General features: G+C 53.1%; 2 protein-coding genes across 2 annotated transcripts; both read left to right on the forward strand.

Annotated features, from left to right (window-relative positions):
* The first annotated feature begins 865 nt into the window (after nucleotides 1-865).
* Nucleotides 866-3019, forward strand: LOC140003192 (PHD finger protein 7-like). Its single transcript, XM_072042491.1, has 4 exons — nucleotides 866-1067; nucleotides 1182-1538; nucleotides 1795-1911; nucleotides 2116-3019. Exons 2-4 carry the CDS (start codon nucleotides 1258-1260, stop codon nucleotides 2438-2440), a joined length of 723 nt encoding a protein of 240 aa, XP_071898592.1. The 5' UTR covers nucleotides 866-1067; nucleotides 1182-1257; the 3' UTR covers nucleotides 2441-3019.
* A 3285-nt stretch (nucleotides 3020-6304) lies between these two features.
* Nucleotides 6305-10621, forward strand: LOC140003191 (PHD finger protein 7-like). The gene is made up of 4 exons (XM_072042490.1): nucleotides 6305-6512; nucleotides 6627-6983; nucleotides 7240-7356; nucleotides 7561-10621. The coding sequence occupies exons 2-4, from the start codon at nucleotides 6703-6705 to the stop codon at nucleotides 7883-7885; spliced, it is 723 nt and encodes a 240-aa protein (XP_071898591.1). The 5' UTR covers nucleotides 6305-6512; nucleotides 6627-6702; the 3' UTR covers nucleotides 7886-10621.
* Nucleotides 10622-13881: the final 3260 nt, after the last annotated feature.

Genomic DNA, 13881 nt, shown 5'->3' on the forward strand with positions numbered 1-13881 from the left:
GCATCATCCACCACTCCATGGTCTCCTAGTGACACGGAGGGAGCACTATGACACCAGTGACACAGGCGAGTCTGGGGGGGACTTTGCGTCTCTGGTGAGCGCCAGGCGTGGAGGCAGCAGCTCCTGGCAGCGAGGCGAGGCCAGGCGAGGCGAGGAGTTGCTGCGCAGCATGGCTGCCGGAGAGGAGGAGAAGGCCCCTGAGGCACAGGAGGACGGTGAGAGCAGATGCCCCAGCAGCTCCCTGGAGGTGGAGGGCCCTGAGCACCCCCTGGGGCTGTGCAGAGCCGCTTGGGCTGTGGACACCCGGGGACGCCCTGCCAGGAGCCCCCGAGCAGGCCCTTGCGGGCGTCCCTCAGGGACACCTGCCAGGTGCTCAGTGGGGGGATGCTCTCATCCATGGCTGCCGCCCTGCCTCCCCCAGAGTGCGTGCTGTGCCACCGCTCGGACACCAGCTTGGATGGCTGCGGGCCGATGTTGCAGGTGGACGGGGTCTGCGCCCACGTGCACTGCCTGGTGAGCTCCCCGCGGCTGCCCGCGCCTTTCCCCAAGCCCTTGCCTGGCACCTGGAGCCCACAGGACTGTGGCATCCCCAGCGCGCTGCTCGCTGGCTGTCACCTCCTCCTGCTGCACTGCCAGCACAGCCTCCCCACCATGGTCCCTATCTCCTTGCCCTGAGCAGCTGCGGGGCTTTGCTGTCTTCCAGTTTCCAGCCCAGGGCCTGTACCAGCGAGGCGCTGAAGGGGAAGGAATCTTCGGATTCCTCTGCGCGGATATCAGGCGGGTAGCGGGTCGGGCAGCTCGCAAGGTGAGGGCTTTTTTGGAGCAGACGAGGCTTGTGGCAGCTGAGCCCAAGCCCTGGCAAAGAAATCCTCGAGGACAAGCTCCGGGCAAGTGCCAGTGGCCCCGGCCACGTACCTGACGGGGCTGCTGTGCTCTTTGCAGCGCTGCTGCGTCTGCCGCAAGAAGGGGGCCACCGTCGCCTGCTGGCAGAAGCGGTGCTCGCGCCGCTTCCACCTGCCCTGCAGCTCCCAGCGGGGCTGCATCTCGCAGTTCTTTGGGGAGTACAGGTACGAGCTGCCCTAGCTTGGGCTGCAGCCCCCTCAGCCTGCGCCCTGCAGGCAGAGTCCCCGGTGTGGCACGCGTGGTCCCTGGCCTCACTCAACTCTTCCGTCCTCACGCAGCTCCTTCTGCTGGGAGCACCGCCCGCAGCAGAGCGTGGAGACGCTGCAGGAGGGGCACACCACGTGCATCATCTGCATGGAGGTGGTGGAGGACAGCCTCTCCTACACCACCATGGTGTGCCCCTCCTGCAAGCACGCCTGGTTCCACCGGGGCTGCATCCAGGTAGGAGGCCCTTCCCTCTGCCAGCCCGCAGGGACACCATGCGCCCGCAGCGGCGTCCTGCTCACACGGGGAGTCTCTCTTCCACAGGGACAGGCGCTTCGGGCGGGCCTCAGGCACTTTGCGTGTCCTCACTGCCGGGACCGGGAGCGCTTCGTCCCTGAGATGCTGCAGATGGGAATCCGCGTGCCCAACAAGTGCGTTCCTTCCTTCCTTCCTTCCTTTTTTCCTTCCTTCCTTCCCACCCCACTCAAGGCAGGAGAGGGCACAGCCCCAGGCCCTAATCCCTCCAGGCAGACTGTCCCCAACAAAAGGGGCTGCCTGCCTGGGGGACAGGAGGATGCTGGCCTGCTGCCAGGGATGCCCCTGAGCCCTGTCCCAGCATCATCACTGACACTTGCTGAGTGAGTGCCCCAGGAGCTCGTGACCTTTCTTTCCTACTTTCTCTTGAAGAAAGCCGGCTTGGGAGCAAGACGAGGAGGAGGAGCCGGCACTGCCACAGCTGTATGGCCGCTGCGATGCCAGGCAGTGCCTGTACAGGGGAGGCCGCGAGCAGTGGCAAGAGGAAGGGTGAGCATCCACAGCAGCAGCTCCCCGGCTGCTGGGGGCTGTGAGCCACATCTCCAGCAAGCCGTGCAGTGGCTGCTGGGGCTCTGCCCAGGCACCTTCCCCTCTGCTGGGGCACCGTGAGCAATGGTTCTGGAGCCTTGGGGGCCTTTGTGGCGCCACTGCCTGCTGGGCTCTGCGTGCTCACCAGCACAACTTCTTCCCCAGGCCCTGGCAGCTGCTGCTCTGCTCCTCCTGTGCCGCCAGCGGGACCCACCGCCGATGCTCCGGCCTTGGGGACACCACACAGCAGTGGGAGTGCGCTGGCTGCGCTGGCCCGGGCACTGGCACTGGTAAGGGGCACGGCGTGCTCAGGCTCGGGGCGGCAGAGCCCTCCGTGCCCTCTGCAGGCCAGGCAGGGTGGGCAGATCCGCTGACCTTCCTGCCTCCCCTTGCAGCTCCCAGCTCCTCACCCTCACCACCGGAGAGGAGAGCCGGCCGTGGCAGGGTGCTGCCCCAGCGCCACAGCCCCTACAGCCGGCCACAGCCCTGATCCCGGCCTGGGGACAGATGCTCCAGGGGGAGCACAGTGTGCTGCGGCTCGCTTGCATTTGCCTGTACAAATAAAGTGGTTTTGGTTTTTTGTCTATATGATTATCGCTTCTTGGACACTCAGACTAAGACATAAATACACGCAAAACACCCACCCCTCAAAAAAGAAAAAAGAAGAAAGGAGGCACTGCTATTTAACAAAGCAGACCTGACCACCAAGCAGGAAGCTGACCCCCAGTGCTGTGCTGAGCAGAAGCAGAGCCTCAGCACGTGGGCACTCGAACAACTCTGAGAAGAGTCAAGGCAGAGACAGACCAACCAAATCAGGACTGGAGCACAAACATTTAGCCCAACACTTTTTTGGTTTTACTATCATTAAAGGAATGTATTTATTAAAGAATAACTTAAAAGTGGTTGTGGCCTCGAGCTACCTTCTCCTACCAGAAGCCGATGCTCAGCCTCCGCTTTGGAAGAAGGCTCTATGCAGAGTTACCACCCAAAGACAGCAATATTCTCCTTTCAGCATTATGGATTGAAATACGGTGTCCTGTGAAGGGGCTCCAGCAAAGAGAGTTCAAGCCAAACAAGTTGCAGCAATGGTCTGGCTGCAAATAGAAGGATAGATAGAAGGTACTTCATCAATATAAGCCTCCCCGCCTCCCATACTGACACAACACCTCCTGGCTTGGTCTGGAGGTCAGCCTCGCCTCAGCTCTCCCTTGCAGTCACCAGCCAGCCTGGAGCTTTCCCTACACAGGAGGCCACAGCCCCTTCCTTGCTCAGGACCACCCCCAAGCACTCCCAGCTGCAGAGGAAAGGGCCAGGTGCCCACGAAGACACACCAGGTTCACAAGACTACAAGTGCCAGGCCCAGCCCCATCGCAAGCACAGGTCTTTGCAGAAAAGGCTGTTCTTGCTCTTCCCACCACTACTAACCCTTGAGAATGCTACAGGGAGGCAGAGGATGCCCAGAAAGAAGGAAGGGACAAGAACACGACACATCAGTGGAGCGATTAAGGAAGCATCAAACCAGAGACGTCTGCAGAGGACAGAAAAGGTCTGTCAGGAACCATTCAGTCCCTCCTTCCCTCAAACGAAAGAGGAAGCAAGAAAAACGGAGGAAAAGCTTCAATGCAAGAAGACCTTGCAAATCCAGAACGGCAGCCTCCTGGCAGCCTCCTTCACAGCTGCCCCGCTGCTCGGGCCTGGCTGAATGGCCGCGCTTTGGTTCAGGTCCCTGCAAAACCACCGGACACACAGTGGGCTCGGGCTTGGAAGGCACCTCTGCAGGTCACCTGCTCCAACCCCCATGCTCAAGCAGGGCCACCTGCAGCCACGTGGACACTGGGCACCACTGAGAAGAGCCTGGCTCCATCTCCTTTGCACCTTCTCTTCACATATTGAGGTCCTTCAGCCAGATCCCCACAGGCCTTCTCCACAACGAGCAGTCACGGCTCTCTCCAGCTCTCCCCAGAGGACAGATGCTCCAGTCCTGCCACCAGCTTGGCTGCCATTCACTGCGCTCCCTCCACTAGGCCCATGGCTCTCCTGTCCTGGGGAGCCCAGAACTGGACCCAGGCCTCCAGCTGGGGCAACTCCAACAAGCCTCGGGCTCTCCAGCTTTCCTCCCCAGGGCCTCAGCTTCAAGCTTCCCTGGCGCCAACTCCAGGAGGATCCTGCCAGGCCATTTCTCCGGCCTGCCCAGGGCCCTCTGGAGGGCAGCACCACCCTCTGGTGCATCCCTATCTCCTCCCAGCTTGGATCAGCAGCAGACTTGCTGAGGGCACGGCCTGCTCCGCCCTGCGGATCATTCATGAAGAGGCTGGGCAGGACTGGGCCTGGACGTGACATTGTTGCTACTTCGTGTCCCAGCCTCGCATCTCTAGTGGGTTTCTGTGGCAAGGTTTGGGTAGCAGGGGGCCGTAGGGGTGGCTTCTGTGAGAAGGCTCTAGAAGCTGCCCCATGTTAGATGAGGGCCCCGCTGCTGGCCAGAGCCAAGCCAACAAGCAACGACTCTGGGAGAGCGTATTAAAGACAGGGGAAAAAAACAAAAACCAACCAAGCAACCAAAACAAACATGTCTACACAGCAGCTGGGAGAGGGAAAGGAGTGAGAAACAGCCTTGCAGGCGCCAAGATCAGTGAAGAAGGAGAGAGGAGGAGAGGTGCTCCAGGCACGCAGCCCAAGTCCCCTGCAGCCTGTGGAGAGGCCCCTGGTGCAGCAGGCTGTCCCCCTGCAGCCCATGGAGTACCACAGTGGAGCAGGGCTCCACGCTGCAGCCCGTGGAGGAGCCCCCGCTGGAGCAGGTGGCCCTGCAGTGACAGAGGCTGTGGCCTGTGCAAGACCCCTGCCGGAGCAGATTCTGGGCCAGCCCTGGAGCCCGTGGAGAGGAGCCCATGCAAGAGCAGGGGATGGAGGGGGAGCTGCTGCCCGGGGGGGACCCGGGCTGGAGCAGTGTGCTCCCGAGGGATGGAGCCTGTGGGACGGAGCCATACTGGAGCAGTTCTCGAGGAGCTGCTGCCTGTGGGAAGCCCACGCCGGATCAGTTTGGGAAGGACGGCACCTGTGGGAGGGACCCCACGTTGGAGCAGGGGACAAGAGTGACCGAGAAGCAGCGGCAGAGACCAAGTGCTACAGACTGACCGCAGCCACCATTCCCGCATTCTCCTACGCCACTCGGGGGGAAGAGGGGGAAGAGGACGGGTGGGGGAAAGGTGTTGTTGTTGTTGTTGTTGTTTCCTTTTGTTTCTTTGTTTCTCACTTCTCTGCTTCTCCTGCAGCCCGTGAGCCATCTCCCTGTGCCCTCCTCACAAGCCACGAGGGTTTCTCCCTCGAATTTTCTCTCCCTTCCCCAGCTGAGGAGGGAACGAGACAGCAGCTGGGTGGGCACCTGGCCGCCAGCCTAGGCCAAGCCACCACGGCCATTCATGGGGATGAAGAGGCTGCACCGTGGGCTTGGAAGCCCAGGGGGTGTCTGTGAGGCTGGGGGAGCTCCTGGGCCCTGCCGCATCATCCACCACTCCATGGTCTCCTAGTGACACGGAGGGAGCACTATGACACCAGTGACACAGGCGAGTCTGGGGGGGACTTTGCGTCTCTGGTGAGCGCCAGGCGTGGAGGCAGCAGCTCCTGGCAGCGAGGCGAGGCCAGGCGAGGCGAGGAGTTGCTGCGCAGCATGGCTGCCGGAGAGGAGGAGAAGGCCCCTGAGGCACAGGAGGACGGTGAGAGCAGATGCCCCAGCAGCTCCCTGGAGGTGGAGGGCCCTGAGCACCCCCTGGGGCTGTGCAGAGCCGCTTGGGCTGTGGACACCCGGGGACGCCCTGCCAGGAGCCCCCGAGCAGGCCCTTGCGGGCGTCCCTCAGGGACACCTGCCAGGTGCTCAGTGGGGGGATGCTCTCATCCATGGCTGCCGCCCTGCCTCCCCCAGAGTGCGTGCTGTGCCACCGCTCGGACACCAGCTTGGATGGCTGCGGGCCGATGTTGCAGGTGGACGGGGTCTGCGCCCACGTGCACTGCCTGGTGAGCTCCCCGCGGCTGCCCGCGCCTTTCCCCAAGCCCTTGCCTGGCACCTGGAGCCCACAGGACTGTGGCATCCCCAGCGCGCTGCTCGCTGGCTGTCACCTCCTCCTGCTGCACTGCCAGCACAGCCTCCCCACCATGGTCCCTATCTCCTTGCCCTGAGCAGCTGCGGGGCTTTGCTGTCTTCCAGTTTCCAGCCCAGGGCCTGTACCAGCGAGGCGCTGAAGGGGAAGGAATCTTCGGATTCCTCTGCGCGGATATCAGGCGGGTAGCGGGTCGGGCAGCTCGCAAGGTGAGGGCTTTTTTGGAGCAGACGAGGCTTGTGGCAGCTGAGCCCAAGCCCTGGCAAAGAAATCCTCGAGGACAAGCTCCGGGCAAGTGCCAGTGGCCCCGGCCACGTACCTGACGGGGCTGCTGTGCTCTTTGCAGCACTGCTGCGTCTGCCGCAAGAAGGGGGCCACCGTCGCCTGCTGGCAGAAGCGGTGCTCGCGCCGCTTCCACCTGCCCTGCAGCTCCCAGCGGGGCTGCATCTCGCAGTTCTTTGGGGAGTACAGGTACGAGCTGCCCTAGCTTGGGCTGCAGCCCCCTCAGCCTGCGCCCTGCAGGCAGAGTCCCCGGTGTGGCACGCGTGGTCCCTGGCCTCACTCAACTCTTCCGTCCTCACGCAGCTCCTTCTGCTGGGAGCACCGCCCGCAGCAGAGCGTGGAGACGCTGCAGGAGGGGCACACCACGTGCATCATCTGCATGGAGGTGGTGGAGGACAGCCTCTCCTACACCACCATGGTGTGCCCCTCCTGCAAGCACGCCTGGTTCCACCGGGGCTGCATCCAGGTAGGAGGCCCTTCCCTCTGCCAGCCCGCAGGGACACCATGCGCCCGCAGCGGCGTCCTGCTCACACGGGGAGTCTCTCTTCCACAGGGACAGGCGCTTCGGGCGGGCCTCAGGCACTTTGCGTGTCCTCACTGCCGGGACCGGGAGCGCTTCGTCCCTGAGATGCTGCAGATGGGAATCCGCGTGCCCAACAAGTGCGTTCCTTCCTTCCTTCCTTCCTTTTTTCCTTCCTTCCTTCCCACCCCACTCAAGGCAGGAGAGGGCACAGCCCCAGGCCCTAATCCCTCCAGGCAGACTGTCCCCAACAAAAGGGGCTGCCTGCCTGGGGGACAGGAGGATGCTGGCCTGCTGCCAGGGATGCCCCTGAGCCCTGTCCCAGCATCATCACTGACACTTGCTGAGTGAGTGCCCCAGGAGCTCGTGACCTTTCTTTCCTACTTTCTCTTGAAGAAAGCCGGCTTGGGAGCAAGACGAGGAGGAGGAGCCGGCACTGCCACAGCTGTATGGCCGCTGCGATGCCAGGCAGTGCCTGTACAGGGGAGGCCGCGAGCAGTGGCAAGAGGAAGGGTGAGCATCCACAGCAGCAGCTCCCCGGCTGCTGGGGGCTGTGAGCCACATCTCCAGCAAGCCGTGCAGTGGCTGCTGGGGCTCTGCCCAGGCACCTTCCCCTCTGCTGGGGCACCGTGAGCAATGGTTCTGGAGCCTTGGGGGCCTTTGTGGCGCCACTGCCTGCTGGGCTCTGCGTGCTCACCAGCACAACTTCTTCCCCAGGCCCTGGCAGCTGCTGCTCTGCTCCTCCTGTGCCGCCAGCGGGACCCACCGCCGATGCTCCGGCCTTGGGGACACCACACAGCAGTGGGAGTGCGCTGGCTGCGCTGGCCCGGGCACTGGCACTGGTAAGGGGCACGGCGTGCTCAGGCTCGGGGCGGCAGAGCCCTCCGTGCCCTCTGCAGGCCAGGCAGGGTGGGCAGATCCGCTGACCTTCCTGCCTCCCCTTGCAGCTCCCAGCTCCTCACCCTCACCACCGGAGAGGAGAGCCGGCCGTGGCAGGGTGCTGCCCCAGCGCCACAGCCCCTACAGCCGGCCACAGCCCTGATCCCGGCCTGGGGACAGATGCTCCAGGGGGAGCACAGTGTGCTGCGGCTCGCTTGCATTTGCCTGTACAAATAAAGTGGTTTTGGTTTTTTGTCTATATGATTATCGCTTCTTGGACACTCAGACTAAGACATAAATACACGCAAAACACCCACCCCTCAAAAAAGAAAAAAGAAGAAAGGAGGCACTGCTATTTAACAAAGCAGACCTGACCACCAAGCAGGAAGCTGACCCCCAGTGCTGTGCTGAGCAGAAGCAGAGCCTCAGCACGTGGGCACTCGAACAACTCTGAGAAGAGTCAAGGCAGAGACAGACCAACCAAATCAGGACTGGAGCACAAACATTTAGCCCAACACTTTTTTGGTTTTACTATCATTAAAGGAATGTATTTATTAAAGAATAACTTAAAAGTGGTTGTGGCCTCGAGCTACCTTCTCCTACCAGAAGCCGATGCTCAGCCTCCGCTTTGGAAGAAGGCTCTATGCAGAGTTACCACCCAAAGACAGCAATATTCTCCTTTCAGCATTATGGATTGAAATACGGTGTCCTGTGAAGGGGCTCCAGCAAAGAGAGTTCAAGCCAAACAAGTTGCAGCAATGGTCTGGCTGCAAATAGAAGGATAGGATAGATAGTTGTTGTTGTTGTTTCCTTTTGTTTCTTTGTTTCTCACTTCTCTGCTTCTCCTGCAGCCCGTGAGCCATCTCCCTGTGCCCTCCTCACAAGCCACGAGGGTTTCTCCCTCGAATTTTCATAACTTCAGAATTCGAATATTAGACATCACGAAAATAATATTAGACATCAAAGCAGCATAGTTAAGAATTTTCATAACTTCAGAAACACAGTGACAATGCTGTTATTCATGGAAGAAAAGCATTTAAGACATTAGCTGTTACCTCTACTAAACTTAAAATTGACTGTTATATTGGGAACACCTGAATCAAGGCAGACAAAATAGCACAACTACATACACGCATGACTTAAATTTATCTTTCTATTAAAGTGTATCTTAAGCCTCTGCTACTCCAGAAAACCAACAAGAAGTTTGTTGCTGGTGGAGAACCCTGTCTCAGTACATGACAAGTGACACAGCAACAGGGTAGTTTCTTTACAGCCTGATTTTCAACATTGGCATGATTTCAGTGGGCTTGATCAAATCCTTGCATTTCAAGGATTTCAAGGAACATGTCATGCCTTGTATTCTGCATTTGAGGCACCACAGGCTACCACTACCAACTGCTAACCCTTGCACTTCCCAAGGCCGTAGATGCTGAAATTATATTGAGATTCATGCATATGGAAAAATTACACAAAGTTGGACACCATTTATATACCACAGAAAGGTTAAGACTCCCCTCACCAAGAGAGCTATGGTGTTCATTTGAACACCTGACAGTTTACTAGTATCACACATTAACCTGATCAGTGACTCGTTTTATAGGGCTGCTATTGAAACTGAACCATTTTACTCCTAACCTTATTATTATTACTAAATTATACTTGGTATGGGGAGTTGCACAGAACCATTAATTATCAGATAATGCAGAACATAAAGACTTTAATGGAAGCCACTACACCTGAGGCTTTTTCCTCCTCTTTTGACTCTTGCTCAGGAATGATGCAACATTTTCTCGATTACACACCCACATAATCTTCATTCCCTTTCAAACAAATGTCAGCTTAAAGCTATTACTTTTCTGACAAGCTTTTTATAACACTTGGCACCAATCAGTGAGATAAAACCCATACTTGGATGTTTACTCTCCATGAATGTAGCAGCTGAGGTACAGCCCAGGATCTAGTAACAAAGAGTGGTGAAGAGTTACGGAGCGCCAGGCTCCCTTGCAGAGCTACGACAATAGGCTGAGTTGCTCAAAGGTACTGCTAATGCTCACTGAAGCTGGGGTGCATTTTGAAAAACAATGTCAGGACTCACAAAAAGAGGATCTTATGCATTTTGTGAGCATGCCATAACTTAAAGACTCTGGCTTCTAAAGAAATGAAGGCACTGACTAAGCAGTGATTTATTCCAGCTCCTATTTTTTTGTTGTCAGCTACAGGGGTTTCAAGTGTCCTTTAAGATGGATACATACAGCCATGAAAACAACGAGCAAGGCAATTGTGACTTTCAGAGAATTTTCTACAAGCGTTATTTCCATTTTGTTTTAATCCGCAGCAGCATTAGCATCCGTATCATAACAATCTTAATCAGAAAATGCAACACTTAATCCTGGCAGTATTCAGAATTCTCTCTCCTAGAAACTGTTTGATGTTCAGGAATCTCAGTACTTGTAATTTAGTGGTCAACTGGCTGCAATTAATCAAGTCCTGATGTAATAAAAACACATGCATGTTTCTATTCAGAGCATTCAAACAGTAAATGTATACTTAGCCAAGGAATCAAAATCTGCTTAGAAATGTTTACAGACCCCACTTAACTTACTGACATTTTAAAATGCCACACATCCTGCAAATTTACACAAGCACAGGCAATGAATTTTCTTGCATATAAAACACCCTGAAGCCATACTGCTGTGTATGCTGAGGACCCATAGTAACAACAACCACCTTCAAAATTGTTCTCATTTAGAAAACATATGGGCTAGGATTCACAATGGTTAAAAATGTTAGAAATATGGATACTAGGCTTGTCAATAAGAATAAACTCTACCGGGTGTTGGAGCACCATCCCACATCTGTATGGTTTTGCCTGGTCCTCCCTTATTAACCCGAACAGGCAGCTGCAGCCCTCCATCAGCTGACAGGCATTGACACTGCCTCATATTACAGCAGCTGGTTAGGAGAGCACAGCTGCAAACTAAAATGAACCGTATGCACATCTTCAGCTTAAAATCTAGATGTGCTCTTTCACATGGCCTATCTTGAAGTGCCTAACGAACATGGCTGAACATCAATTACAAACAGAGAGGGATCTAGAGCAACCAAATGCTGAACCAGCTTCGGAAGGCATCTCTCTTCTGTGTCCAGAACAACTAAGATTTTAATTTAGACAGCAGTTAGTTATGTAAAATTAGTTACAAATAGCAGTGATTCAAATTACCCAAAATTAATTTCTTAACCCAACAAAGGCCAGGCTTGTGCAAGAATCATTTTGCCAGTATGACAGTACTGTGTTTTTTTTTTGTTTGTTTGTTTTTGTTTATTTCTGCCAAAGTAATAGTTTTTATTGGCAATACCATTGCCAGCAGAGTGCATGTACTACCTCTCTCTAACAAAATAAGCAGTATTGGCAAAAGACCAACTTTGGCTAGAGTAATTACCACTACATCCAATGCTTCTGCATGCACAGTCACGATAGTCAGGGTCGAAAAATCCTTCCCTCAACCACTACAACTCTGAAAGAAAAGCCCTGTAGCAAAGAGTTCACATTCAGTATTTAGGAAATTAAACAGTTCTTCATGTTACTGGCTGTTTTTTCCTGCCAGTAAAGTTGACAGATATTGGTCTCTAATATTTATTTTTTATAACTAACTAAGGTATGGTGGAGGGAGGGAGATTAACAGAGGATTTCTAGCCCCCACAGCACCATATTCATGTTTTGTGAGTTTTGTGGAACTTTATCATTTGTCCGTATTCTAACCTTTGCATGGTGCATAGTTGTTTCCAGTTTAATGTCTGTTATAAGCTTTACTGGCAATCCATTTTCTCCTTCCAGGTAAGTCACAAGACAGTTCATAAATCCACACCTAACCATGGTCCCCAAGGTACCATTCCTGCCTCCTTAAAGTTCAATATTTTTGTTGTTATCTTCACTCTTTTCTTTTTTTTTTTTTTTTTTTTGGTCAGACTACTTGTACAGTCATTCAGTAGCAATGCAGCCACGTTGCCCTGAAGGGTACGAGCAAATGGTTCTGAGGGGAACATGGACCTACAGGAAGAGCAATATCACAAGGGTATTTCTTAAGTCTCTGTAGCCCCAATGTTTTGCTTACCTAGCCTGGTTGTGGCCTTAGTTTCCCACTGACTTGAGAGTAAAGCCAGGATTTATTTTTTTTTTTTAAAAGGATATATAATAAATATAATACAAATACAATACAAATATAATAACTATATATTAAATAAATAAAATTAAATATGATATATATATAAGTATAGGATATATAACCCATATCTTCTATCACCAAAAATCACCAGTTCAGCTGTTCCAGATATCCCAAATACCTTCATGCATCTCTGAACATCTAAAGGTTAAGCAACCAGTGGTTATTTTCTGCCAGAATTATGAGCACAAGCATCATATGCTTCCTAAAAGAGAGGAAGTCTGATGTAAGGTGACACTGCACACATCTAGAAGGGAAACAAAAAAAGGTAATTAAATTTTTGGCCATCAGCCCAGATAACATTTACTCCAGGGAAGAAGGAAAAAAATGGTTCACAAGATTACACCTGGCCTAAAAAGCAGAAACATCTGCTGAACTCGTAAACTATTGGATTAGTTCTGCCCCAGGAAGCCAACCTGCCAGACATACCCTCTACAGACGAGCTTAACTGTGCACAGTCAGAAACAGAAAAAGAGAAAAAGTTGTGCTGATTACTTTCCCATTCAAAACAAGGAGCAGGGAGGGAAGCACGCTTAAATGCTGAGTGCAGGCTCCCTCTGTGAACTGCTGCAGTCTGTGTTTGAGACCACACTTCTCTGCAGCAAAGGACAAGCTACAAGGAGAGCTCGGAGACAGCTCAGGAGTGTCCCTAAACTCTTCTGCTCCATTCCAAAGGCAGCCAAGGATTGTCTTATCCATTCCTGTAAGCACCACGAGGAGCGTCTAAAATGGTTTGGGAATTTAACGATACACTGGTTTCATCCATGAATGGATTCCCAGAATTATTCCTAGCAGTGGCATATAGAAGAGGAGACAATATAAATCGGCTCTGTTCAGTTTTCTTGAGCTATTAAGTAGTCTCATGGAGTTCTCCTCTCACAGGTGAGCATCTTTTTCCAAACTGGGGGGAGATAGTGGTGGGTACAGTAGAGTTACCTGTCAGAAATGCCTTTAAGTCAGTATTTTGCTGTGCTCTGAAGACAAAACTGACAGAGTACTTTTGTTTGAAATATTGCTTCTTTAGCAGGTATGACTCCTCACTAGATTTAAAAAAAAAAAAAAAAATTAAAAAATCCACTCCCTGCATCAGATCAACCTCCACCAAACAAGTAAACAGTGCAGGAAACAATTCATTTCCTTTGGCAAACTCAGTTAACTTCCCTGACAGAGTTAGAGCTGGATGTCATGGGCCAATCCAGCAGGGCTGCTCTGGTTTCCTTCATTTGGGTGTTAGTTAGGGAAGAAGCCATCTTTAATTTATGTCTCACATATTAATAACACTTAAATAGACTGGTATTCCTACCTAGTTTACTTTGAAAAGTGACATTTCCAGACAAGTTGCAATTAGTGATGAATATATCATTTTTACTTATTACCACAACTGAAGATAGATGAAATTGTAATTGATCCTTTGAAAGCTGAGACAGAAGTCACAGATCAAATGTTCTGTAGGTATTAACGTCCTCACCAACATGCTCAGGGTGAAAGCCACGTTATGCCATAACATGAACAATCTCTGTACTAATTCCAAGGTTACATCTTTCACAGCTGTGAACAGGCAAAGGGCAACACAAAAATGCTCAAAGTCCACAGCAAAGCAGAATTTGAGATGCATCAGCAAAGGTACAAAGGGACCTTATCCTGAGGCTAGCCAGTAATAATTACAGAGCAGCTGATAGACACGAAGTGTGATGAAAATTGTTCCAGTTAAATGCTCACGAACACTGAGTATTTGCAGAGAAAAGAAATCTTGAGAAAGCTGTAACACTGACAAAGCTATCTGTCCTCTACACAGGAAAGTGGGTAGCGCCACTTTTCTTACCTGCCTAAATTAATACAGGCAGACAGCACGAAGACAACTTCAGACATTTATCCTTTAAGGATATTTTAACTTCTTTCCCCTGACTTAGAAGACGATTTTTTTTTTAAATATGTCATT

The sequence above is a fragment of the Anas platyrhynchos genome, chromosome 9 (assembly GCF_047663525.1).
Source record: "Anas platyrhynchos isolate ZD024472 breed Pekin duck chromosome 9, IASCAAS_PekinDuck_T2T, whole genome shotgun sequence".
NCBI lineage: Eukaryota > Metazoa > Chordata > Aves > Anseriformes > Anatidae > Anas > Anas platyrhynchos.

Coding starts and splice junctions, on each gene's coding strand:
- LOC140003192 (XM_072042491.1), top strand. CDS start 1,258: ATGGAGGTGGTGGAGGACAGCCTCTCCTACACCACCATGGTGTGCCCC. Junction 1,539..1,794: donor GGAATCCGCGTGCCCAACAA/GTGCGTTCCTTC, acceptor TTTCTCTTGAAG/AAAGCCGGCTTGGGAGCAAG. Junction 1,912..2,115: donor GAGCAGTGGCAAGAGGAAGG/GTGAGCATCCAC, acceptor CTTCTTCCCCAG/GCCCTGGCAGCTGCTGCTCT.
- LOC140003191 (XM_072042490.1), top strand. CDS start 6,703: ATGGAGGTGGTGGAGGACAGCCTCTCCTACACCACCATGGTGTGCCCC. Junction 6,984..7,239: donor GGAATCCGCGTGCCCAACAA/GTGCGTTCCTTC, acceptor TTTCTCTTGAAG/AAAGCCGGCTTGGGAGCAAG. Junction 7,357..7,560: donor GAGCAGTGGCAAGAGGAAGG/GTGAGCATCCAC, acceptor CTTCTTCCCCAG/GCCCTGGCAGCTGCTGCTCT.